The sequence below is a fragment of the Nannospalax galili genome, unplaced genomic scaffold (genome assembly GCF_000622305.1).
Source record: "Nannospalax galili isolate Female #2095 unplaced genomic scaffold, S.galili_v1.0 scaffold302, whole genome shotgun sequence".
Classification (NCBI taxonomy): domain Eukaryota; kingdom Metazoa; phylum Chordata; class Mammalia; order Rodentia; family Spalacidae; genus Nannospalax; species Nannospalax galili.
This window is the reverse complement of record NW_008350120.1, coordinates 5,468,139-5,495,202: the sequence shown is the minus strand read 5'-3', so window position 1 is coordinate 5,495,202 and position 27,064 is coordinate 5,468,139. Positions and strand designations below refer to the sequence as shown.

The following is a 27,064-nucleotide window of genomic DNA, read 5'->3' as shown; positions in this document are numbered from 1 at the left end:
GACAACTTTTGGGAGTCAGTCCTAGGCTGTTGTGAGGTTTAACAGTAAGAGCCTTTACCCACTGAGCCATTGCACTATCCTAAGCCATCCTGCTGGCCCCCACATTAAAAAAAAAATCTCTGTTCTCCAGTTTCTGTTTCTAGTTTTTCTCTAATTGCCTTGAAGGTTAAAATTCCTGTTCTTTTGGTACCGTTCTGTGACAGTCCAGAGCTAAGCAGTCTCCACCCTCTGGTCAACACGGGATCCTTGTGTGCTCTCAGTCATCATCTTGTTCATTCCCCGGGTACAGAGTGTTCTGTGTTAGCTTGTGCAGGCCACACTGTCATTCTTGGTGCAGTCTGTGAGCTCCCTCTCCCCTTTTAAAATCCACTTACACCTCTGACTTCCCAGCTGGGGCCATTCTTCAGGGAACGCAATCTTCAGGACTACTCTTATGGAGGCATTTTAGAGCCATAATGGCCCCTCCACCTGGTTTTTCCCTGGCCTTCGTTCATGCACATAGTGTTCATTTAGTCCATGCAGAAGTCGGGGCTGTCTCATCTTTTTCCTGATGATTCCCCTCAGTGTCCAGGCTTCTGCTGCACCTCCAGAGGCATCTGTGTGCTCCAAATACAGTTCCTTTGTGTGGTTTCTGACTGCTGAAATCACATTGGTGTTCAGTGTTCCACAGGGGCACTAGGTGGAACACTGCCTTTTAAATGTTTACCTATTTATTATTTGGAATCATATTGAGAGTCCTTTGACTTAAGTTTGGTCTGTATCTTCTTCAGGTCTGGAAAATCCTTTTTCTTTGCTGCTTCAGGCTTTTCTCTTTGCCCCACATGTTCACTTTACCTTCTTAAATGTGGTGATGGGATGGAGCCCTCTCCACTTGTGATTTCTCCAAAACACTAGCACTGACGGGACAGAACAGACAGGGCAGGAATAAGGAAGGCCAGGGCTGCTGGAGCCCCTGGATGGGAAGCCACATTCATCAGTGATCCCAGGTCCTGGAAAATTTCATCTCAGTGGGTAGCTCCTTAAGACTCAGGAAATGAACGACTCCCGCATCTCAGGACTTCCCTGAGATTTGCCGGGGTGACAAGGGCCGCTTCCTCACAATGGTTATGAGCACTAGGACTTTTGAGAATGGAGACTGACCTGATGAGCTGTGCTGCCTCTGTGAGCTGTGCTGCCTGTGAGCTGTGCTGCCTGTGAGCTGTGCTGCGTGTGAGCTGTGCTGCCTGTGAGCTCTGCTGCCCGCGTGAGCTGTGCTGCCTGTGAGCTCTGCTGCCCGCGTGAGCTGTGCTGCCTGTGAGCTCTGCTGCCCGCGTGAGCTGTGCTGCCTGTGAGCTCTGCTGCCCGCGTGAGCTGTGCTGCCTGTGAGCTCTGCTGCCCGCGTGAGCTGTGCTGCCTGTGAGCTCTGCTGCCCGCGTGAGCTGTGCTGCCTGTGAGCTCTGCTGCCCGCGTGAGCTGTGCTGCCTGTGAGCTCTGCTGCCCGCGTGAGCTGTGCTGCCTGTGAGCTCTGCTGCCCGCGTGAGCTGTGCTGCCTGTGAGCTCTGCTGCCCGCGTGAGCTGTGCTGCCTGTGAGCTCTGCTGCCCGCGTGAGCTGTGCTGCCTGTGAGCTCTGCTGCCCGCGTGAGCTGTGCTGCCTGTGAGCTCTGCTGCCCGCGTGAGCTGTGCTGCCTGTGAGCTCTGCTGCCCGCGTGAGCTGTGCTGCCTGTGAGCTCTGCTGCCCGCGTGAGCTGTGCTGCCTGTGAGCTCTGCTGCCCGCGTGAGCTGTGCTGCCTGTGAGCTCTGCTGCCCGCGTGAGCTGTGCTGCCTGTGAGCTCTGCTGCCCGCGTGAGCTGTGCTGCCTGTGAGCTCTGCTGCCCGCGTGAGCTGTGCTGCCTGTGAGCTCTGCTGCCCGCGTGAGCTGTGCTGCCTGTGAGCTCTGCTGCCCGCGTGAGCTGTGCTGCCTGTGAGCTCTGCTGCCCGCGTGAGCTGTGCTGCCTGTGAGCTCTGCTGCCCGCGTGAGCTGTGCTGCCTGTGAGCTCTGCTGCCCGCGTGAGCTGTGCTGCCTGTGAGCTCTGCTGCCCGCGTGAGCTGTGCTGCCTGTGAGCTCTGCTGCCCGCGTGAGCTGTGCTGCCTGTGAGCTCTGCTGCCCGCGTGAGCTGTGCTGCCTGTGAGCTCTGCTGCCCGCGTGAGCTGTGCTGCCTGTGAGCTCTGCTGCCCGCGTGAGCTGTGCTGCCTGTGAGCTCTGCTGCCCGCGTGAGCTGTGCTGCCTGTGAGCTCTGCTGCCCGCGTGAGCTGTGCTGCCTGTGAGCTCTGCTGCCCGCGTGAGCTGTGCTGCCTGTGAGCTCTGCTGCCCGCGTGAGCTGTGCTGCCTGTGAGCTCTGCTGCCCGCGTGAGCTGTGCTGCCTGTGAGCTCTGCTGCCCGCGTGAGCTGTGCTGCCTGTGAGCTCTGCTGCCCGCGTGAGCTGTGCTGCCTGTGAGCTCTGCTGCCCGCGTGAGCTGTGCTGCCTGTGAGCTCTGCTGCCCGCGTGAGCTGTGCTGCCTGTGAGCTCTGCTGCCCGCGTGAGCTGTGCTGCCTGTGAGCTCTGCTGCCCGCGTGAGCTGTGCTGCCTGTGAGCTCTGCTGCCCGCGTGAGCTGTGCTGCCTGTGAGCTCTGCTGCCCGCGTGAGCTGTGCTGCCTGTGAGCTCTGCTGCCCGCGTGAGCTGTGCTGCCTGTGAGCTCTGCTGCCCGCGTGAGCTGTGCTGCCTGTGAGCTCTGCTGCCCGCGTGAGCTGTGCTGCCTGTGAGCTCTGCTGCCCGCGTGAGCTGTGCTGCCTGTGAGCTCTGCTGCCCGCGTGAGCTGTGCTGCCTGTGAGCTCTGCTGCCCGCGTGAGCTGTGCTGCCTGTGAGCTCTGCTGCCCGCGTGAGCTGTGCTGCCTGTGAGCTCTGCTGCCCGCGTGAGCTGTGCTGCCTGTGAGCTCTGCTGCCCGCGTGAGCTGTGCTGCCTGTGAGCTCTGCTGCCCGCGTGAGCTGTGCTGCCTGTGAGCTCTGCTGCCCGCGTGAGCTGTGCTGCCTGTGAGCTCTGCTGCCCGCGTGAGCTGTGCTGCCTGTGAGCTCTGCTGCCCGCGTGAGCTGTGCTGCCTGTGAGCTCTGCTGCCCGCGTGAGCTGTGCTGCCTGTGAGCTCTGCTGCCCGCGTGAGCTGTGCTGCCTGTGAGCTCTGCTGCCCGCGTGAGCTGTGCTGCCTGTGAGCTCTGCTGCCCGCGTGAGCTGTGCTGCCTGTGAGCTCTGCTGCCCGCGTGAGCTGTGCTGCCTGTGAGCTCTGCTGCCCGCGTGAGCTGTGCTGCCTGTGAGCTCTGCTGCCCGCGTGAGCTGTGCTGCCTGTGAGCTCTGCTGCCCGCGTGAGCTGTGCTGCCTGTGAGCTCTGCTGCCCGCGTGAGCTGTGCTGCCTGTGAGCTCTGCTGCCCGCGTGAGCTGTGCTGCCTGTGAGCTCTGCTGCCCGCGTGAGCTGTGCTGCCTGTGAGCTCTGCTGCCCGCGTGAGCTGTGCTGCCTGTGAGCTCTGCTGCCCGCGTGAGCTGTGCTGCCTGTGAGCTCTGCTGCCCGCGTGAGCTGTGCTGCCTGTGAGATGTGCTGCCCGTGTGAGCGGTGCTGTCTGTGAGCTGTGCTGCCTGTGTGAGCTGTGCTGCCTGTGAGCGGTGCTGCCTGTGAGCTGTGCTGCCTGTGAGCTGTGCTGCCTGTGAGCAGTGCTGCCTGTGTGAGCTGTGCTGCCTGTGAGCTGTGCTGCATGTGTGAGCTGTGCTGCCTGTGTGAGCTGTGCTGCCTGTGAGATGTGCTGCCTGTGTGAGCTGTGCAGAGCTCCCGGCTCCAGCTTTCCTGAGTCCTCACCTGTGCTGGGATGGGTTTGTGGTGACACAGCTGCTTCTGTAAGTGACCCCTGTAAACTCACTGCTTCAAGTTGGCCTCTGATGTTACTCTGGACTGTTGCTGATGCCCTTTCTTGGGTGAGGAGATGTGTGCTCACATCCCCCCGAGAGTAGTAGTAGTGCCATACAACACCCAGGCAGAATATGGTGGTGAGGTTACTAGAATCAAGAAGTGGGGTACAGACAGCAGAGTGCTGGGACTACAGGTGTGGCCACCAGGCCGGGCTAGAAAGGCAGTTTCCTTTAGTACTGCAGCTATTCTGGTAAACAGAGATGGGCAGGTGCAGGGAACCCTGAGCTTTCACACATGAACTCAGTCCTCAAGTGTACTTAAACTGATACATACAGTTAGGCTAAGTGGTGAAGCTCATGCTAATAACTAGAACTTTCCTTAGAACATTAACTAACAAAAGGCCACAGAAAAGGGGGATTTTTTTTTTTTTTAACCACCAAAATCCAGTTTGGTGAACCAATGGGTTTGGCTGAGGTTACTTACAGAGGTATAGGTAGGGAGTTACTTACAGGAGCAGAAATGACTCAAACAGTGGCATTACCAAAGCCCACACCAGCATGGGTGACAGCTCATGAAAACAAGAAATCTGGTACACACTGTACAACATGCAGGCAGCTCAACAGGTTGGAGAGTGTCCTCTCTAGGAAGCAGGAGTTGATCTGAGCCTCTTCTAGCCTGCACGGCAGTTTCCAATTTCCTCCAGCAGCTCAGCTGGTCTCTGTCTCTTCCAGATGGCAACTGGTCTGAGAGTGTCTGTAAGCAGTCCTTAGGGTTATATATGCTTAGGGAAGGAGCACCTAGTGAACCTGGTCATATAAATCAGAGTTATACAAATAAGGACAGTCCTGGTTGATCAAACTTCGGTCCTGTTCATAGGATTGGCTGTAGCTCTGTGCTGTTAGGCTACAGTGTTCTGCTGTCAGAAATTTGGGTAGTAACTAGAGTTGCTCCCTGGATTCTGCTTGTGAAAATTCCTAAATGGGGACCTGTTCCATCTTCTGGGCTCTTGTTAACGGCCTTCCCTCCACACCCAATTTTGCACAGCAGCTTGAATGAGTTTTTTTTTTTTTTTTTCAGAAAAAGCATTTCATGACAGCTTTAACATACTCATTAACAGTTTCCAGAGCAAAGCTACATCTCTTTCAAAAGTGGCTATAAAATTTTTAGGTTCGCTGTTGAATTAATACAGTTATACAATATTGAACTCAGTATAAGCCCTTTATGACATAAAATTGAATGAGTTTTTAACCTTTAACAAATATCTCCATTTCATTTTAAAATATACTGTTTCTTACAGAAAGACTCATTGTTTTTGCCTGTAACATGGGGCGGGGGTGTGTTTTTAGTATCTGAAATGCCTCCCCTAGTTTTGTGCCTCCACACCACACCTGGTCCCTTTCCTGGGAGCATGAGGCTCACACAACTCCCCAGACAAGCTGTCCTCTGCTCTCAGGGTGGTATGCCAAATCCCCTCCCTTTTCTCTGACTTATCCCCCTGCTGTGAGGATCCTGTCTGTACTGAGTACAGGCCTGCTCATCTGCTGACCTTAAGGGCTTACTTTCAGATATCACAGGCACCTCAAGTAGCAATCCCAAGGCTGACTCCTATTTTAGTTCCAAGGTCTCCTCCCCGTCTCCAAATAGTGCTGCAGTTTGGTGGGTAGGCCCAAGTCACAGGATCACACAGACCTGAAGGCCTTTTTTCCTTATAGCCAGTATTCAGTTCATGAGCAAATCCTCTGGTCTGCCCTTGTGCATGCCCCAAGTCGGCGCTGCCTATGTATCATGGCCGTACCCTCCAGGGGCCTTACTGCCCAACCCATGGAAAGTCTGCCAGTCATCCGGATCCTGCCATCTTAGTGGTGGTACAAGGCAGCTTGCAAGCCAGGCCTTTCCAGACATCCTTCAAGGCCGCAGGGCCCCGTTTTGTTTCTTTTGACATTTCTCTCCTCATATGCCTAGTTCAAAATAGCTCCTCTCTCCTCCCTCCCTCTCTCCCTCCCTCCCTCCCTCTGCTGTCCTCATGACACTTACTGCTTCTTGAAACTTAATATTTAAGATTCATTGTCCCTTTCCTCACATGAAGGCAGGGCCCTTGCAGCAGACCAGGGCCATCACTGAGTGCAGCCCATGTGCCCTAGCGTGACTGAGCGAGTGAAGGGGGCTAACCTCGGGAGTATCAGCTTTTAGTGCTCTACCAGCAGTTACACTCAGCTGCTTAGTGATAATACCACCTTCACACTAATTAAGAGCTCGTACCTTCTTCCTCACATTTTTTTTTGCATTTCTTGTTTTTAATTGAGCCTTTAAAATTTCATAATTTCCCACTCAAATCCAGACCCCTCCCCTATCCACACCTCCTCCCATCCCGCCACCAAACCCTACGCACTCTGCCATACATGCTAAATCCTAGTCATTCAGGTGTTTGTACCCAAATGTCCTTCAGTGTAAATGTGTCCACTGGAGTCTAGTCAGTCTTAAAAAGACCCCCCCCCCAAAAAAAAGTAAATAAATAAAATGAAAATAAATTAAAAATGGCAGGACAGGAAACAGGATAGCCACAAGTGACAGGTATCAATAGTTATACAAAGAGGATTGATTGCCTGTCCTGGTCAGAAGCATGAGGCTGTAAGAACAGCATGTGCACCTGTGTGTGGTCATGTGCAGAGTGCCCTCGGGTACAGCAGGCGCTCTGGCCCGCCACCTATTTCTCACCTCCCCTTTGGGACCTTGTTTAATTGAGCTGACATGGGTCCCATGCTAGATGCCACCCTTCATATGTAATGGTGGTCAACAGCTATGGAAATGCATTTTATTCAATTTAAACCATTTTCATTTTATCACTTACAGGCATTACATGGTGAAGGACAAAAATGCTTAAGCCATTTTTGCGGGGCTGGTTGTTAACCTGTTTGGCAACTGCTGGGATTTAACAGACCTGAGGATCAAAGCCCACAGACACTGCTCCTTTAATAAGGTGACAATGAATCATCTGTGTAAGGTCATTAGCATTGAAACAAGTTGACTTTAGGTTTGCAATATATTAAAATTCAGAACAAATGTTCTAAATGTAAATGTTTGGAAGCAGTGCAGTCCAAATTCCTTCTTGGGGGAGGAAAAAGTTAAAGAACAGTGTTTTTCTAGACTTTGAAGTGACTTACAGTAGCAAAATTCTGTAAAACATCAGTGCTTAGCTCATAACCGTCACACTGACATTAGCTTGTGGATGTGCTGAGACGTGCCAGGGTGTCTCCAGAAGGGAGTTGACATGGTTGCTGTTTTTATGGTCTAGCTGTGGCTCTGTAGCAGTGATGCTCAGCATGTGTGAAGCTCTAGGTGTAGTATTTAACAGGAGTCAACATACGTTTCCTGACTGCCTATTGTGATCAGTTCAAAGCAACTTCCTAAGTGTAGCAACTACTACATATTTCTGAAATGTCAAATTCTTATGTTTCTAGACGTCTTTATTTCTGCACTTCGATATGAGCTGATAACCTTAGTAACTGAAAGGGTAAGAAAAAAATGACAACTTGGTTCTAGTCTTTAAAATTATGGTTAATATTGTGAATTTCACATAAATAGTTAAAATATATAAAACTTCAATTTGGAAAAAAATGAGTTTCTTAACATATATTTCCTTTTAAGTCTCCTCTTTCAGATATTTGATAAATTTTATACCCAGAGTCTGGGTCATCGATATATAAAGCAATCACTGGTCATCAGCAAGTAACACACTGGCTAAATATTAAAAATACAAAAGCACTGAGGTGAACTCTGGCTGCTCAGGAGGGTCTTAAGTGATCCATCTCATGTCAGCAAATTGCTTACTAATGTGTTGACTCAGGGCCACCCTCAAAAGCGAAATGAAACGCCTGGAATTTACAGCATATCAACGCATCAGTTGATAAGCTTTTACTGGTTTAATATCCTTCCAGGCTTGCAGCTTGGAACCACTTCAAGTTAGCAACAGAATGTTTGCCATCTTTGTGTGATAAAGGAAGTCAAAGGAATGAACAAACTTAAGGACCATTATGCTGTTTGGTGAGATGGAGATGAAAAACCAGAGAAGTCCCAGGCTGGAGGGTGTGGGAGCGCCAGTCCTCAGCAGCATCTGACAGTCTGCTAGCCTCCCCTTTCAAACAATGGTCTGTACTTTAGCTGGGGTAGATAACATAATGCACTTGAAAAGTTTTAATTGCAGCAATAAAAGACCATGCCTCAATTATATGACAGATGCTAGCAGAATTTCCAGATAAGGATCAAAGGCATTCAAGGAGTGGCCACTGCACTCTGGGCCACACTGGGCTTTCTGTACACACTGCTGAGGAATTAGCACATCAGCTTTCCTGACCTTTCCAGGCCCTTTGATCTGAGTTCTCAAGCTCAAGTAAGTGTAGCAGGACTACTGTATCACCCCAGACAACGCAGACACCCCCTCACAAAGGCTGTGTGCACTAAATTTTAATCCTGACACTTGCCAGTACAAAGCTCAACACCTGACCTTTGCAGTTCTCACCACAGGACTTAATGCTCAGAAGAACCCGCCTTGTAGCAAGCCCTACATCACTCCGGCTCTGTCTTGCTAGGAACGTGCCAGTGATATTTTAAAGCGAGACTTTAGGAAGAGAGGGTCTTAATGCAGGGGACGTTTTTATTTGTAGAATTAGTTAACACCCAATAGACAGATAAAAACTAAAGAAGAGCCCTTATTTATTCTCCCGAGAAAAGACGTGGGGAAATGCAGGGTGAGAAGTAGAGAAGTGAGACATCTGTGCAGAGTCACAGCGGCCTGAGTCAGTCCAGTCCAGAGGACTGGGAACATCTCCATCTCAGCACATGAAACAAGCCAGTGCCTCCAGATCCTGTGTCGAGTGGACTATCACCCCTTTCCTCTCTTCTCTACATTTCTCTGCGGGGATGGACGCTGGGCCTAGGCCAGGGTTCCCAAGGAGAACAGGGGTTTGACCCTCACCAGCAAAGGAGACGCTGCATTCGGAGAGTCATTTTGTGAAGCTGCAGTGCTCAGCAGCTGCTTCCTGGTGTTACAAGCCTTTTTTGTTGGTATTATGATACCAAAATACATGGTTTTTTTGTTTTGTTTTGTTTTGTTTTTTGAAAAAAAGCAAACTGCTTGAAAATGACTTTGCTTAAATCTCAGATTTCTTTTTTAGTTCTGGAGGCTCCATAGCCTGGACACCACGGACGCATGAACACAAAGGACTGCTCAGGATTCAGCTGCCACTTGGCTTCTGTTGACTCTCAGAGGCCGTGGGCCCACGGTTATCTATCTTTAACTTTGGAATGGCTCGCAAGATTTATTGCTCCTGGGAATTTGCAATTTATTTATTTTTGACTAAAAACATAATGGTGAATTTACTATTTTATTCATGTAAAATTGAAATCTAGCTAAAATACGCAGTTAGTGATTTCACAGGAAACCTCCAGATGAGAAGGACTGCTGCTTTATGTAGATAATTAAGAATTCTCTACCTCTCATGTTAGTTAATATAGCCTGTTGAGTAAATTTCATTTTCTTTTTAAAATATTTTTATTTTTATTTTATGTGTATGAGTGTATTGCCTGCATGTATGTGAGTGCACCCGTGTTGTGCAATGCCACGGAGGTCAGAAGAGGGCATCGGATTCCCCTGGAACTGGAGTTATGGACGGTTGTTAGCTACCATGTGGTGCTGGGAATTGAACCCAGGTCCTCTGCAAAAGCAGTCATTGCTCTTAACCGCTGAGCCATCTCTCCAGCCCCCCAAATTTCATTTTCTGACATTTAACCCTTAGATCTCTGGTAGTTCCTTGATCTGAAACTGTGCATAGTTAAGATGGCTGAGCAGCACCAGAGAAGCACGGGGCCCTGCTCCCTAGGACATCTGGGCACTTCTGGAGTGTGGCTAACTATTAACTATCACAACACTATTCTCCCACCTGAAGAAACATTGCTAGGGCCATGGATCATTCTGGTTTTGAAACTTAAAAAAAAATTTATTTTTATGTGTATGACTGTATTGCCTGCATGTATGTTAAGTGCACCCATGTTGTGCAATGCCTGCAGAGGTCAAAAGAGGGCATCAGATCCCCTGGAACTGGAGTTAGGATGGTTGTTAGCCACCATGTGGGTGTTGGGAGCTGAACTCACATCCCCTGGACGAGCAGCCTGTGCTCTTAACCACTGAGCCATCTCTCTGGTCCCTGGAATTTTATTTTATTATTTTATTTTATTTCATTTCATTTCATTTTATGTGTATGAGTGTATTACTTGCATGTATGTGAGTGCACCCATGTTGTGCAATGCCGCAGACGTCAGAAGAGGGCTTCAGATTCCCCTGGAACTGGAGTTAAGGATGGTTTGTAGCTGCCATGTGGGTGCTGGGAATCGAACTCAGGACCTCTGAGAGAGCAGTCAGTGCTCTTAACTGCTGAGCCATCTCTCCAGCCCCTGGAATTTGTTTTTACTGGAGTTGCTACTAGGAAACCACTTGTTCACCTGAAGCTGGACTTCATGTTTTACTAAGCAGTTTTGGTTTTGAAGACCTTCCTGGGTTCAAGCTCCAGAGCCACAGAAAGAGAAAAAGAAGTTTCAGAAGTATAGAGCTGACCATAACGAAAACACAGGGTCAGCACTTAGCATTTTTACATATCTTAATTTGAAGTTTCTAGGTCTCAAAGACTCTTATAACTTTATATTAAAATATATTGGGGCTGGAGAGATGGCTCAGTGGATAAGAGCGTCTAATGCTTAAGCACGAGGACCTGAGTTCAGTCTCCAGCACATAAAACACTGGCTTGTTTGTGCAAGCTTATAACCCCAACACTGTGTGTGGGGGGGCAGTGTGCAGACAGGATAATGAAAGTATGGTGCTTGTGCAGTGGAATATTGTTCAATTGTTAAAAATGAAGTTATGAAATTTCCAGGTAAATGGATGGAACTGGAAACATCCTGAGTGAGGTAACTCAGACCTAGAAAGATAAACATTGCCATGTTCTTTCTTGTAGGTGGTAGCTTTAAATCTTTAGGTATGTGTATTTCATAGAAAACTCCTGAAGGTCAGGAAACTAGTAAGGGACCATGGTGGGGAAGTTTCATGGGAAGGGGAGAGAGAATGCAGTGACATAAAGGCAGAAGGGGAGTGATGGAACAGGAAGGGTTAAGTGGGGGACTAGGACGGCAGGGCAGAGGAAGTAGGATGGGAGGGCTAAATAACACTAAAGGCCTTTTGAAAAGGTCATGTAGAAACTTACCACTATAGAAGCTTCTTAAAATACATACACATACACAATATAAAAAGAATTTAAGTAGTTTTACCTACCTAATTGGGGCACAATGTCCCTACCAGGTACCACAGGCTAGCAAATAAAAAGCCCAGTGCCAGGAATGGACTCCCTCTTGTGGAGATGATGATCAAAGCAGTTCCATAAATCCTCAAACAATATGGGCTATTGCCATTGCTCTTGGTTACCCCCAGAACTTAATGCTAAGACACTATTGCTGAAGACACTACATAAATGAATTGTAGAACAAACAAGGAAAAATCAAGCTGGTGCTGACCTTGAAGCCTCATCTCTACTTTCTTAATGCTAGAAGGTGCTATGCATGCTACCAGAAGAGAAAGGTAATCATCAGTCTTACTCAGCTGTGAGCCCTACGAACTACAGTAATGACTGGCCTGACAAGACATGCCCATTGATGCAACAGTGGCACAAATGTTCTGAAAGTGGCACAACCACCTTCTGATAGGATTTAAGGCCCGCTTCACAAGATGGAGCCCATCCCTGGCACTGTTATCAGGGCCAAGACCCTGTGGCTAGACAGGTCACAGGCTGTAGGGGAGAGCCTACTACTATCATTCTACTGTATGCACACAGTTTTAAACTGACTCCTAAATGACCTATTGTTATGCCCATAGACTACTGCATCTCTCAACTCTCAACTCACCAGAGAAGCTTCTTCTTGCAGCAGATAGCAGGTAACACAAAGACCCACAACCGGCCATGGTGCATAGAATGAGACTGCAGAGTGCTGAGCCCGAGACAGGACACCTGTATCATACCCTTTCCTCCCAAGGCTTGGGATCATTGCAGAAGAGGGGCCAGAAAGGCTGTAAGAGCCAGAGGTGGTGGACAACTGTAAGGAAACTGTTTTCCAGACATGTCAGGGCAGCTGCACACATGAACTTACAGAAACTTAACAGCATGCATACAAGCTATGCAAGCTCAAGCTAGACAAAATCTTAGCATGGATGGGGATGGTGGGCAGGAAGCCCCAGCCCTAGCTGATGGCCTGTTGGCAAGTGACAGCTGCTGGGAGAGGGACAGTCAGTTTTCAGGGTGTGGTGCCAGGTAAGTTGCCCAGACTCCAGGGGATCAACACACACCCAAGAGTATTTGGGAAACACAAAGTAGACCCACTGGGCCTTTAAAAAACAATAATAGAGGACATGAAGCTGAGGGAGGGGTGGTGAGGTGGAGGTGGAGAGAGGGGAGGGAGTCTGAATATGACCAAAATTCACTATATGAAATTCTCAAAGAATCAACAAGAAAAGCCCTTGAGTGGCTTTCAGACTTCTGCGTATGAAACCAGAGTCTGTTCTCACTTTCTTCTGAACACTAACATCTTCTAAGATCATCTTCAAAAGCACCAAAGTAAAAACCAGATTTGTAACATATTTCAAACATATTTTATATTTCTCTTTAAAAACTAAGCTTTGTATTAGTAGACAGTGTATTAAACACTGGGTTTCAATGTCACACTGCCATATACCTGTGTCACTGTGATCTGCTCAAAGGTCCCCTTCCCTCATCTCAATAGTCCCCCTGATGGTTTCATTCATATTATGTCACATATATATATATATATATATAAATTTAGGTCTGTGTATCAGGGCAAACAATGTCTGTCTTTCAATATGGCTTCTTTCATGTGACACAATCTCCAGTTCAATCAATTTTCTAGCAAATATAACTTCATTTTTATGCCTGAATGAAATTACACTGTATATGTACATCGCATTTTCTATTTTCTTTATCCATTCATCTGTTGGTGGACATGCATGTCTTGCCTGTTGTGACCCGTGCTGCAGCAGCATGGATGTGCAGGTGTGTCTGCACTATGACGATGCAGACTACTTTAGGTATGTGCCCAAGAGTGGGCTAGCTGTAGTGCATGGCAGCTCAATTTTTAGCTTTTTGAGAAACCTCCACACTGATTTCCACAGTGGGTGTAGGAGGAAGGCCCACCTGACAAACGGGCATGCTCGAGGTAGTTCCTGGTCTCAACCACGGAAGTAGCCAACCTAAAATCTGCCTGGCGACCTAGAGACTGACAACGAGGTCACAGCACCAATGGGAGAGTGACAACTGGACACTGGAACACTGGGAACCAGTGGGGACCGGGGAGCAGGTATATAAGGCAGCCCTCTGTTCACAAAAAACGAGCTTACTGGCAGACCGCCCAGTTTGGTTCCCGTTGACTTGCGCCTACTCATCCCCTGTCCCACCGTGGGAGGTCCGTCTAAACAGCAACAAGTGGCGCCCAACGTAGCTAAACGGGCTTCGACCTAGTCCTGGGCCTCTTTACTCTAACTGCCTCTTTCGTTGCGGCGTTTTTCTTTCTGTTTTTCCTCGTTGCAGCCCGGATTGCCTCGCCAACTGATCCCGCCGTCCTCCCCGGCCGACTCGGTTGGGTCCCCTTCGGCTGTTTCCTTCGGTGAGTGGCCCCTTTCTGTTCTTTGTCCTAGGTCTGGAGAGTGACTGAGGCCCTCTCTCCCTTCTCGTTTGTCCATCTACAGGGCACATAACTGAAAACTGGTTCGCCCGGCGTCTCCACCTAAGGATTGACCATCCAGGAGACGGAACCACGGACACGCTCCCGACGGGGTGTCCCAGGACCGGAGACACCGTGTGGGCGGACGGCCAAGGCCTAAGGAACCACGGACGTCCCCCACAAAGCACCACCACCCTGGTTCCAAAACACAACCTTCCTGTCCTCTCCTTTCTTTCACTTTGCTTTTATTTCACCCATTAATCCGGTAAAAGCCCCTAGGGCGGTGGCCGGCCTCTTAAACTCCGGACAGGGTCCCCGTCACCTGGGACTGTGAAATCCCCTCCCGCCCACAGGGCTGGTTGGAAAGTTTCCTCTCCCGGCGGCTTCCTTTCTGTAGCTTCCTTCGTCCAGTCCGCCCGTTTTCCATTCCACCATGGGTAATTTTCCCTCTCACTGTAAAGAGCCCCAAATCAAGGCTCTCAGATCCCTACTCATTTCCCGGGGTATCAAGATAAAGCGCACTGACCTTGATGACTTCTGGCTAGAGGCTTCAGTCCTTGCCCCCTGGATCTCCCCTGAAAATATGTGGGACCCTGATATGTGGATGAGTCCTTTTTCTAGCACGAAAACGGGAGGTCCAGGAAGACAAAGTTCCCCTGCCCCTTTGATACCCCTACTGCTAGGTATCCTTAGCTGCATCAAATCTGGGTCCACTGAGGAAATTCTTAAATCCTTTAATGACCATTGCCTAGACCAAAAGGTGAGGCTCTCAGATCCCTACTCATTTCCCGGGGTATCAAGATAAAGTGCACCCTCCTTGATGACTTCTGGCTTGAGGCTTCAGTCCTTGCCCCCTGGATCTCCCCTGAAAATATGTGGGACCCTGATATGTGGATGAGTCCTTTTTCTAGCACGAAAACGGGAGGTCCAGGAAGACAAAGTTCCCCTGCCCCTTTGATACCCCTACTGCTAGGTATCCTTAGCTGCATCAAATCTGGGTCCACTGAGGAAATTCTTAAATCCTTTAATGACCATTGCCTAGACCAAAAGGTGATTAATCTTTCCATCCAGTCCCCCCCACCCAATCCCAGAAGATCTGGACGAGTCGGGGACAGATCCACAAATTCATAAAACTCAAGTGCCACCTAAGCCCCCAAGGCAATCCACCCCTTCTGCTCCACGGGCGGAGACACCTCCCCCTATCTATCCTTGGGCCAAAATCAGACATACCCCATCCCTCCCTAGCGACCTTCCCACCACCCCGTCACCTGTCCCTCAACACGACACGTCCTTTGGCCCGGGCCGCACGGCCCCCCTTCCTCTTCCCTGGTAAACAGGTATGCCTTTGCTGTTAACATGAGCCCTGATGGTGCACAAAGGCCTTGGATCCCCACCCCTCTTGTGGACCTATCTCTAATCCGAAAGGCCTGCAGTGACAGCAGCCACGATGGCCTTAATGCAAAATGGGGCAACAGCCATGGCATTAAATGATGTAATAAAGGCATCATCCCAGGCCCTTAAGACCCAACAGCTCCTTAACAATCATTTTGAAAGGGCTATCATGGTCCTTCAGCAACAGATCAATCTGCTTGAGGAAGACGTGCAGAGACTCCGCTTGCTGGCTATGAGCAATTGCAATCCACGGTTTCGAAATCTCTGCCTGACCCCATATCAGGTATCGAATATCACAATGGCCAGACAATAGCTAGCCGATTATCTTCAGGGCCCCTGGTCAGTAGCCAAAGCATCATCAGCCTCACCTCTACCCAAATCACTCCCATAAACTGGAAACCACCTTCCTTCGGCAGGTTTGGAGTAATAGTAAGGGACTCCTAACCCTTCTTGGATGGTTACTTGGATTATTATGGGAGGGACTGCTATTATATTACTACTGTTGCTTAAGTGTCTATTCCAGCAGATTGGCAAACATCAGTCTCTAAGACAACTCTCCAGATCCTCATGGCCCTGCAGCAGCCAGACAAAGACCCACCCCCACAAGTGGTGCACACATGGCTCTCTTATTTAGACAAGGCCACCTCCTAAAAACCTAGCCCACCACCCAGACATACCTCCTGTCCACACACCATGAATAAAGCTGTTAATCGATGACGGGTAAGATCCTCCCACGGGAGACCAACCTAAGACAGGATGGGCATGAGGCTAGATGCACACTCCAGTGCGGGTAAGGCCTACATGTGTGGAGGACAACCTAGGACAGATGCAGCTTCTACGGTGTCACTCATATAAGAGGACAGTTAGCCACTGTCTCTCCAGAGGATGCTCATGTTAAAACAAAAAAGGGTGGATTGTAGGAGGAAGGCCCACCTGACAAACGGGCATGCTCGAGGTAGTTCCTGGTCTCAACCACGGAAGTAGCCAACCTAAAATCTACCTGGCGACCTAGAGACTGACAACGAGGTCACAGCACCAATGGGAGAGTGACAACTGGACACTGGGACCCTGGGAACCAATGGGGACCCGGGAGCGGGTATATAAGGCAGCCCTCTGTTCACAAAAAAACGAGCTTACTGGCAGACCGCCCAGTTTGGTTCCCGGTGTCTGTGTCGTTGACTTGTGCCTACTCATCCTCTGCCCCCATGGTGGGAGGTCCGTCTAAACAGCAACAAGTGGGTACATTAACAACCAATCCTAGCAGGAAGAGTTCCTGTTTCCCCACATCCTTATGGGCATGTTGTTTTCTTGATAATAACTATTCTGAACAGGGTGTGATGGAATAGCAATATAACTTTGGTTTGCATTTCCTTAATGGCTAAGAATAATGACTGTTTTTCATGTTTATTAGCCTTTTGTACTTTTGGGGGAACTATCCAGTTCATTTGGCCATTTATTGATTGGCTGAATTTTTTGTTTCTGTTTTTTATGTGTTCTGGATATTGTTGGATGGAAGTGGACAAAGACATCCCCCACCCCCCATTCTATAGGCTAGACAGATTAAGTCACTCATTATTTCTTTTGCTATGCAGAAACTTTTTTTTTGGTCTTTTTGAAGCAGGGTCTCCCTGTAGCCCGAGCTGTCCTGGAACTCACGATGTAGACCAGGCTGGCCTTGAACTCACAGAGATCTGCCTGCCTCTGCCTCGCCAAGTGCTGGGACTACAGGCGTGTGCCACCATGCTTGGCTTCTGTACAGAAACTTTTAAAATTTCATGCACCTCTGTCTGTCAGTTCTTAGTACCAGTTCCTGGGCTACTAGAGTCCTTTACAAAGTCCTTCCCTGTACCTGTTTTCTTCTAGCAATTTCAAGTGTTGCATTAAGATCCATGTTCCATTTTGAACACAATTTTCCACAGGATGAGAGCATGGGATTTACTTTCATTTTTTCTCCTTGTCAATCTAGTTTCCCAGCATTATTTGTTGAAGAGATTGTATGTTTTTGGTGCCTTTGTGAAACATTAAGTGGCTGTTGCTTGTGGGCTTATTTCTGGCCCCTGTATTCTCCATTTGTCTATGTGTCTGTTTTGTGTCCGTACCATGCTGATTTTGTTACTATGGCTCTGTAGTATGAGATCAAATATTCTGATACCTCTAGCACTGCTCTTTTGCTCAGGATTGCTTTGGCTACTTGGGGTGTTTTATGCTTCCATGTGAATTTCAGACCCCTTTTTAGTCCTGTGAAGAATGTTATTGGAAATTGCTTTTGCTAGCATGGATAGTTTTCATACTATTGATTCTGCCAATCCACGAACATGGGAAGTCTTATTTTTAGTGTCTTCAATTTCTTGTGTTTTACACTTTCACTGTCTTTCAGCTCTTTGGTTAGGGTCATTCCTGGACATTTTCTGAGGCTGTGGTAAATGAGACTGTTTAATGATTTCTTTCTTACCACACCAGTTATTGGTTTACAGAAAAACGGCTTTGTTTTTTATCCTGCTGCTTTGCTTTGAAGTAGCCCTTTGGACCTTTTTTTTCTAATATTAAAAAATTTTTTTAGAAGCATTTCATTACAGCTTTAACATACTCAATTCACAGTTTCCAGAGCAAAGATACATCTCTTTCAAAAATGGTTATAAAATTTTTAGGTTCACTGCTGAATTAATACAGTTATGCAATATTGAACTCAGTATAAGCCCTGTAGCCCCTTGGACCTTTTAAGCAGTGTCATCCACTTGTGAACAAGGAACCCTGACTTCCATCTTTATTTGTGTCAGCTCTAGTTCTTTCTCTTGTTTTTTCTCCCCCTCTGGTAAAGAACTCAAGCACTAGATTGACTATGAATGAAGAGAGTGGATATCTTTGTCTCCTTGATTTTACAAGAAACGTTTAGCACTCTTCTCCACTGAGTCTGACATTGGCCACACTTCTGCGGTACATATGCATGTTAGTATGTTTAGGTGGATTTTTTTCTATCCTTAGTTTCTTCAGGGTTTTTATCATGAAAAAATGTTGAACTGTCAAGGCTTTTTCTGCATCTATGAGATGATCACACACTTGATTTCTGCCCCTGAATCTATGTTGTATTGATGTGAACCAGTCACACCTAAGCTCCCGCCACTAAGGATGAAAATTTCTAGTTGCCTTGCCATCCCTGCCACACTGGACTGTACCCTCTGGCACTGTGAACCAAACTAATCACTGGAACTGAAAGCCAAAACAAACCTCTCCCACTACTAAGCTGTTTCTGTTTTGTTTTTTTCTCACAGCAATGAGAAAATTAATGAATACAATGTGTGATCTTTTTAATGTACTATTGAATTCAGCTTATCTAATATTTTATTGGGAATTTGTAATGTTTTTTTTTTTTTTTGTATACTTGCCTGATTTTTGTTGTTGTTGTTTTGAATGGGGTCCTCCTGTAGCCCCAGCTATCTCGGAACTCACTATGAAGACCAGGTTGGCCTTGAACTCACAGAGATTGCCTTGCCTCTGCCTCCTGAGTGCTTATCTATTTTTTATTTTTTTATTTTATTTTATTATTTTTGTCTTTGTGAGACAGGGTCTCCCTATAGCCCCAGCTGTCCTAGAACTTGCTATGTAGCCCAGGCTGGCTTCAAACTCAGAGAGATCCGCCTGCCTCTGCCTCCCGAGTGCTGGGACAAAAGGCGTGTGCCGCCATGCCTGGCTGCTTGTCTATTTTTTAATTAGAGTAATACTGACTTCAAGAAAGCATTTAATAACATTCCTTCCTTTTCTGTTCAACAGAATGGTTTGAGGGGGCATGGGTGTGAAGGCTTTAAAGTCTGGAGGATTCAGTAGTCATCTGTGTCCCCGTGGGCCCTGTCACTACTGCTTCAACCCTGCTCTCACTGTAAATGTGCTTAGGCTATTTATATTCTCTTGGCTTAATTTCTGTAGGTTATATGTATCTGGGAACTTATCCATTTATTTTCATCTTTCTAATATTGGGGCTGTTTTCAAGATGTTTCCTGAAGATCCTCTAGGATTTGGTGTGTATTACAATGTTCCTTTTTAGAATCTCTAACTTTATTAGTTGTGGGCTTTTTGCTTCTTGGTTTGGCTAAGGGTTTGCTGATCTTGTTTATCTTTTTCAAGAATCAACTCCGTTTCAGTGACACTCTGTACTGCTCTTCCAGTCTCCAGCTCATTAATTTCAGCTTCGGTTCTGTTTATTTCTGCCCACTGATTTTGTTTTTCAAAGGTCTTGAGGCACATCTACGTTTTAAGTCTGATTTTCCTGTCAGCAGCTCTGCTATGAGCTTCCTTCAGTACTGTCTTTGCTGTACTGCGATGACTCTGACGGGCTGAGCTTTCACGTTCGTCTGATTCTGGGAATTTGAAAATTTCCTCCCTGATTTCTTCACTCATCATTTAGAAGTGTGTTGCTAAGTTTCCACACAGCTGTGTAGATTCTATAGTTCTTGTTACTGGTTTCCAGTTTTACTTCATTGTGATCTGATAAATTATTTTTATTTCTTTATATTTGTTGAATCTTGCTTTATGGTCTAAAATGTGATCTATTTTGTAGAAAATTTCCATGGGTTGCCAAGAAGAATTGGTGCTCACAGCCATCTACAGCACTGGGTGGCACAATCCCCAGCTACTTGTTACGCCAGTCTGACTAGTGGTGCTGGTTAACTCTGAGGATTCTTTGTTGAGATTTTTTTTTTGTCTACATTAGCTATGTGCTGGTGAGAGTGAGGTGACAGTCTCTCATATTACTGATTCTGGGCTGATCTGTCCCTTGATATCCAGTAGTAAAATGGGTTTACCAGTGTCCAGTGCCTATGTACTACAATCACTGCAGTGTCTTAATGGATTGTCCCTTCATTAAAACGTATTCACTGTCTCTCTCCTAATTTCTTAAGTCAGCTTTGCCCCCCTCTCGTGTGTGTGTGTGTGTGTGGGGGGGCATACGAGTGTACGTGTTCACGTGTGGGGGCATACGAGTGTACGTGTTCACGTGTGGGGGCATACGAGTGTACGTGTTCACGTGTGGGGGTATATGAGTGTACGTGTTCACGTGTGGGGGTATACGAGTGTACGTGTTCACGTGTGGGGGTATATGAGTGTACGTGTTCACGTGTGGGGGTATATGAGTGTACGTGTTCACGTGTGGGGGTATATGAGTGTACGTGTTCATGTGTGGGGGTATATGAGTGTATGTGTTCAAGTGTGGAAGCCAGAGAGACATCGATGTCTGATGTCTTCTTGAACTGCTCCTCACTTTATTTTCTGCAGCAGAGTCCTCACTTAGCTAGGCTGTCTGACCAGTGAGCTTCATGGATCCACGTGTACCCATCTGGGATCACAGGTACATGTTGCCATGTCAATTAAAAAATTTTTTTATTTGTTTGAGTGTTTTCCTGTGTGTATGTCAGTGTACCACATACAAGCAATGCCCGCAGAGGTCAGACGGTGGTGCTGGGATTCCCTGAAACTGAAGTTACAGACGGTTGTAACTATCATATGGGTGCTGGCAACCGAACCTGGGTCCTCTGCAGGAGCAGCCAGTACTCTTAATAGCTGAGCCATCTCTCCAACATTACCATGTCAAGTTTTTATATGGATGCTGGGCATCAGGTCCTCATGCTTGTACAGCATTCCCAAATATGCCACCGCTAGCCGGACATGGTTTGTCAGGAACCAGCACGGCCGTTTCTGCTTGTTTTCAGCTTTTCCATTTTCTTGGCATACTGAGTTCCATCCTTTCTCTTTCTGTCTATGTCTTTGTCAATTAGATTTGTTTCTTGTGGACAACAAATAGTTCAATCTTGGTTGTTAATACAGTCAGACAATCTTCACCTTTAAAAGTTTTAATTTTACATTTGATTATGTGTGTGTGCACATGCATGTTCTTATGCCAAGGCATATGTGTGGAGGTCAGAGGACAACATGTGGAAGTTGGTTCTCTCTTTCCACTCTGTGGATTCCAGAGCTTGGTAGTGGTGCTTGGTGGTGGGTAGTTTATCCACTGAGCCATTTTGCTGGCCAGCCCTCACCTTTTAATTCGAGAATTAAGATGATTTACACTTAGGGTTATTATCATAACGACTTTCTGATACCTGCAATTTCTTGTTTGTTTTGAATGTTGCTCTTTTTCCACTGGTTTTCATATCAGGGTTTCGTTGTTCTGCCGTGTTGGAAAGGACCAACCCTTCCCGCCTTCTCTATTCATCTAGCCCTCTCATGATAGCCCTTCTTTGCCGAGGTCTCATGGCCATGACTTTCTCCCATGTGTTAGATTCCTTTAAGTATCTTCTGCAAGGTTGGCTTAGTGGGTATGGATTGCTTTATCTTACCTGTGTTCTCCTGGAAGGCCTTTTAGTTCTCTCTTGATTTTAAAAGGTAACTTTACTGGCCCGCAGTCTTGGTTGGCAGTAGTCATGGCGCCCCAGTACTCTGCTGGTCTGTACCTTCCTTTCCCCAACCCCCAATGCTAAGGTTACAAACGCATACTGCTACATCCAGCATTTTTGTGGGTGCTGGGGTCCAAACCTGGGTCCTCATGATTGCACAGCAAATGCTTTCCCAAGGAGCCTTCACCTCGGCCCCTCTGTGAGTTTGCCGATGTCTACATGTAGTATTTCTTTGATCTTGTCCTCAGCCCTGACACTCTTTCCTCTGCTCCGTCCTGTCGGTTTTAGTGCTTCCCACTGGCTATTTGATTTATTGAGCTTCCATTTCCAGTGTTTCTTCATTTTTACAATCTCAGCGTCTTCTCTTACCAAGGTCCTGAATGGACTTCCTTATTTCACTCACCAGAGTCTTTGTGTCCTCTTTAAAGTCACTGCTCAGCGCTACCATCGCACTTTGAATTCTTGGTCTAGCATTATAACCTTGTGGTTGTTTGAAATTGGGTATTAGGGTTATAAGCTTCTGAGAAGACATGCTGCCCTGCCTTCTGTTTCTTTGTTGGATCATGCTTCCATTATGTGGGTGCCTCTTTTGGTGTGTTTGGGAGGCTTCTCTTGTGGGATCAACTCTCAGTCCAACTCAGCGAGAAGAAAACTATATAAACCTATTCATTTTCTTTGTACCCAGAGACATTAGGAGGCATTATGGAATTATGGCAATTTCTGGCTTCTGAGCTAGTCTAGTGCTCTCCGTATCAATCTCCTAGAACTTTAGCAGAGCCACCTGAGACTCCTGTAGAGGAGACAGAGCCTGAAGATAGGTTCCAAGGTATCTGCCTGTCTCTTGAACAGACTGTAGTTGATTACAGCCAATGTTTAAAGAAGACAGGTGAAATTGGAGGAAATCATGAACTAACTTTGAAAACAGGTACCTTTCAACAGAGCAGAGGTAGGGATGGGCATGGCATGAGGGTCCATGCAGTGCTCAGAACACAGGTGTGGCACATGGAGGTTTGTAGCATGCAGGTGTGGACAGAAACACAATGGTGGGGGTTGCTGTGCTCAGAAACAGTAGCACCTGTGGGAACGAGACACTGGGCTGCAGCAGAGTTTCAGACCACAGGGGCACGACTGCCAAAGTGCTAAGCAAGCAGAGAACAGGCCCTTCCCTGACGGCTGGAGGCGGCAGTGAGCAGAGTGCTACCTTCCACCTCCTGGCCGGGCTTGGTTTCTCTATCATTCCTTGAGAATTTCAAAGTTGTGTTTTCTTGGATGGGAGGAATTATCTGAAGAGTTTAAAAAGTTCTAGGAAAATGACAGTGGGGTTAGTCTGTACTAAGTAAAGATACAGCAAACATTTTCGGTGTCTGAAAGACATTTTGAGACATGGAGTGGTCTCCAGTGGCAGAGCCAGTGACGCACTTTGCTGCAGACTACAGACTCTAGAGCTGCTTCCGTAACGTATTCTGGGTTCTAAAAATGACTCTGCCCCCAGCTCTGCTCCTTCACATGTTCTAGAGTGGTCAAAGAACAAGCGAGTTAACCTGCTCTGCCACAAACTCCTAGATACACAGGGTAGCGAGGACCAGCAATTGATCGTCACAAATGTCTTATGTGAGAGCAAAGACGGGCTTATACTTCCCAAAGTTATATATGGACATGAAAACACCTGCATATAAAAGGAAAGAGACTACCAAGTCTGAAATTAAAATTTTGAAAACAAAAACCAGTAACTTTTAAGCCAACACACTTTATAGAGATTACAGAGAATTTCTGGGTACAATGGTGTTTGCCTGTAGTCACAGCTTATACTTGACCCTATGAATTCAAGACCAGCCTAGGCAACAGACACACTGAGATTCTGTCTCAAGAAACAAACAGAAAAGCACATTACTAAGAGTGACTCAGAGCAGGCACTGACCATCAGGCTGCTGAATATGAAGATGCACGGGAAGAGCACAGAAAAGAGCTGTGGGAGACGCCAGCCTGAGTGGAGAGTGCTCCTAGACACTGACTCTAATCCAGGATGGCTGCGGAAGTCCTAGCCTGGAGGTTCTGTGGAGACTGTCATCTTGGCTGATGAGCAACAACCAAGCTGAGGCCCAGAAGGGAGGCCGGCACGCTGCCCTCTGCAGTGGGAGGGAGGCCGGCACGCTGCCCTCTGCAGTGGGAGGGAGGCCGGCACGCTGCCCTCTGCAGTGGGAAGAGGACAGTGAAGACAGAGCCCTCTTCTTATCTAGTTTATTAGAAGGATCTTTAACCAATTTAGTTTTTTCTGCAAAAGGCATATTTTTGAGAAAGAATCAGGCAGTGTGGGAAAATGGGAAGCTTTTCATAGAACAGTCAACAGGGATGAGAGGGAATCCTCCTAGAACTTCAGCCCTACACCAGACATCCAAGTTCCCTACTCAGCTATCAGGGACACTGAGGCCTGGGAGACATTTGTTCCTTCTTAGTCATACATGGCTTGGTGGACAGTCTCCACAGCCTTTGCCTCAGGGTCTCCTGTCTGCCTTTGAGACCCAAAGGCAGGGCTTGTTTATCCAGGCCAGGCCAGCCAGTACTTCAGGTCTCTCCTAGCTGCTGCCCATGCTCCACTTCGGTCATTAGCTCTCGTATCACACATCTACTGCCGTCCTACTCCTAAAGGAGACTAAATGCTTTCTTCGGTAAAGCTGAGGCACAGTGACCACCACAAAACCCCAGTGTTCTCCTTTCCCTATTCTAAGCCCCGCTGCTGAGAACAAACACTGAAGTGCCCAGAAGGGCAATAACAAAAGAAAAGCACACTGCTTTGTAATCAAGCTGAGGCAACCTACTTTAAGTTCTCCTATGTGATTCTGGTACAGCAGCTCAAGGGGCCAGCTGATCCAGGTGAGTGAAAGAACCAGGAGGTTGGGGCTGGAGAAATGGCTGGGCAGTTAAGAACACTGACTGTTCTTGCAGAAGACCCGAGTTCGAATCCCAACACCCATAGCGCCGTTAACAACTGTCCGTAACTCCAGTTCCAGGGATCTGGTGGCCTCTTCTGTCCTCACGGGCATTGCACAACATGAGTGCACTTACACACATGCAGGCAATATACGCATACACATAAAATTAAAAAAAAAATCAGGAGGCCAAGCCACACGTGAGCTCACAGCTGTCACACACAGACACCCCAGCTCCTCCTCTAAGGGGCAGTAGCCTCTGATGGGACGAGTGAGTGATTGTGGTCCTCAGTCACCCAAATAACACAATTGCCTAAGCTAGCCTTGTGCTTAAGGGACAACTAGGGACCTCCTTAGTGAACAGCCTGGTGTCACCCAGTCTCCAACTGGAAGAACAGAGCGCTAGACAACATGTAAACCATGCACCTATAGAAAAAGATAGGACAGTGGGTCAACAAGAAGCTGACTCCTGTTGTGAGATGTGGTCTTGCTATGTTGCCCAGGCTGGTCTCAAACTCCCAGACTCAAGCGATCTTCCCACCTTAGCCTCCTGTGTTGGGACTACAGACATGGGCCATCCTGTCTGGCTGAGTTGCTAAGGGGTTAAGCATCCGAAGCTGGCACACTGGGACACCAAAGTGCTACCACAAACAGATGAGCAAACCCAAAACAAGTTACATGAAATTAACTTGAAAAGGTACTAACCTTTGCAATAAATATAAAATTTCCAGTGCCTACGGTGTGACAGGCCTGTATACAATTTTTGTCTAAAGTTTACACCAGCAGTGACATCTATGTCCTAGGTAAAGAAAGAGAGCCCAGAGCACCTGCTCTTGGCCAGGAGCCCCCAAGCTTGAGCAGGCATTAGAGCCTAGCCTACCCATGCTGGCCTGCGTCCTAATGCTACCTGTGCTTTTTATACAGGCAGAGACAACAGAAAACCACTAAAATAAAAATAAAAGATGAAAGTGGTCATAAAAAAGAACTATCTATTCACCCCCTTTTGGTCTTTTTGAGACAAGTTTCCCTTTAGCCCTAGATGGTCTTGATCTCACAGAGTTGCCTGCCTCTGCCTTGGAGTGCTGGGATTTAAGGTCTGTGCCCCACACCCAGCTAGGAATTGTCTATTTCTGTAATGTGGTGACCCCACATGGCCCAGCCAGTTCGTAGAACACTGAGAGTGTCTTAGGTTCAGGGCTCGTGACAGCTCATTTGTCCTATTTTATCAGAAGAGACTTTACCTGAACAAATGGCACAAAATGGCCTAACAAAAGCAGTTTCAAGTCTACGGTTTCATGCCTTGAGGCTGGAAGGCCGCTGGGTTGACAGAACGTTAAGCACTCTCAAATTTCAAAAGTGAGCGGTGACTGCGCTGCTGTTGCCTTCACTGACCCAAATGGTGGCTTCCACAGCGGCTGTGGAGTTAGTGGTACGCACCTACCTTTTCCTCGAAGAACTTCCTCCTTAATTTGGCATTTGTGGGAGGGACTGCTTTCCTCAGGTTTTGGTACCACTTTCTAACGATGTACCCTCTCCAGCAGGCTTGGATTCTAAAACAGAGATACAAATGACAACCTCCTAAAGGCTGTGATCTAACAGGTGCTTCGGCGCTTCCCCCACCTGGCTGCTCTGGGCCCTGGTGACCCTCTGCTTAGTTATCACGGCCTGAGTGGCAAATACTGCTTCCACCCTGCAGGGCACGGGCCCGTTACCTGGTGGCACACTTCACTCTGAACAGGCGAGCCCCGTCGTGTATCACTCTGGTTTGATACTGGTTCTTTCTACAGAGAGGACAGGTTTTTTTATTTGTGAACTTTTCAAAAGCTTGAAGGCATGCCTGAAGAAAAATATTTCACTTAAAATTGTATAATTACTTACAAACAACATTTTTACTTCTAATGTAATTACAGTGTTCTTTTCTCTCGTAATTGACTTAATCCAATTTAGATTATGAAGTAGTTTCATCAGATGTTAACACCTTCCTCATGAAACCTGTTCCAAAAATGACTTTTTTACACAAACATACATGCAGAGACATCAAAAACTTCTGAAAGTCTACTGGTGCAAAGGTGATGCTTATGTGTAACCCTGTCAAGCAGAGTGTAGGAGTTAAGCTGTCGCCAGCTCTGATGTGCAGCACTAACAACAGTCTGTTATGTAGATATCTGTGGTGCTTCTGTCACACAAAACTAATTTCCAAAGCCGGAAGAACTGCACTGTAGCCTAGTCATGTTTCTGACTACAAATGGTGCTGTGCTTATGGATAAAACAGACGGCTCTCTGGGGAAACTTTATATGAGTGCAGGAAGGCGGCCTGGCCAGGGTGGAATGACTCACCTTGTGGAATACGTGTGAGCAGGAAAGCAGCACCTGTCCATGGGAGAGAGAGGGTCCTTAGGTCAGTAAAGCATTCTCTACAAGAGCAGTCTTAATGCGCAGTGTTCTAAGTTAATGCAGTCCAAGCCTGTCATGTGAACAAGCATAACACAGCCGACCACCTGCAGCACCACCACACAGCATGCCCAGCACTGGGGTAGAAGCGCAGGGCATGTAAGGAGTGAGGCAGCGATGACTAGGAGCATTTCCAGGTAGGTGGGGGGTGTCCTGCGGGGTAGATGGTTGGGGGGACCCATCCTGCAGGGTGGGCGTGGCGGGAAATGGAGCAGAGACTTTCTATGTAAACATCTTTTGCAAGGCTTTTTTT

The 27,064-nt window shown here is 47.6% G+C and overlaps 1 protein-coding gene across 1 annotated transcript in view; it reads right to left on the bottom strand.

Moving 5' to 3' along the window:
• Window positions 1-27,064, bottom strand: part of Rnf32 (ring finger protein 32) — a 44,216-nt gene that overhangs the window by 8,520 nt on the left and 8,632 nt on the right. Inside the window, exons 5-7 of the mRNA XM_008847269.3 lie at window positions 26,698-26,730; window positions 26,073-26,197; window positions 25,802-25,910 (exon numbers count right to left, since the gene is read on the bottom strand). Of these exons, the coding sequence (XP_008845491.1) occupies window positions 25,802-25,910; window positions 26,073-26,197; window positions 26,698-26,730 (267 nt within the window). The remainder of the gene's footprint in view (window positions 1-25,801; window positions 25,911-26,072; window positions 26,198-26,697; window positions 26,731-27,064) is intronic.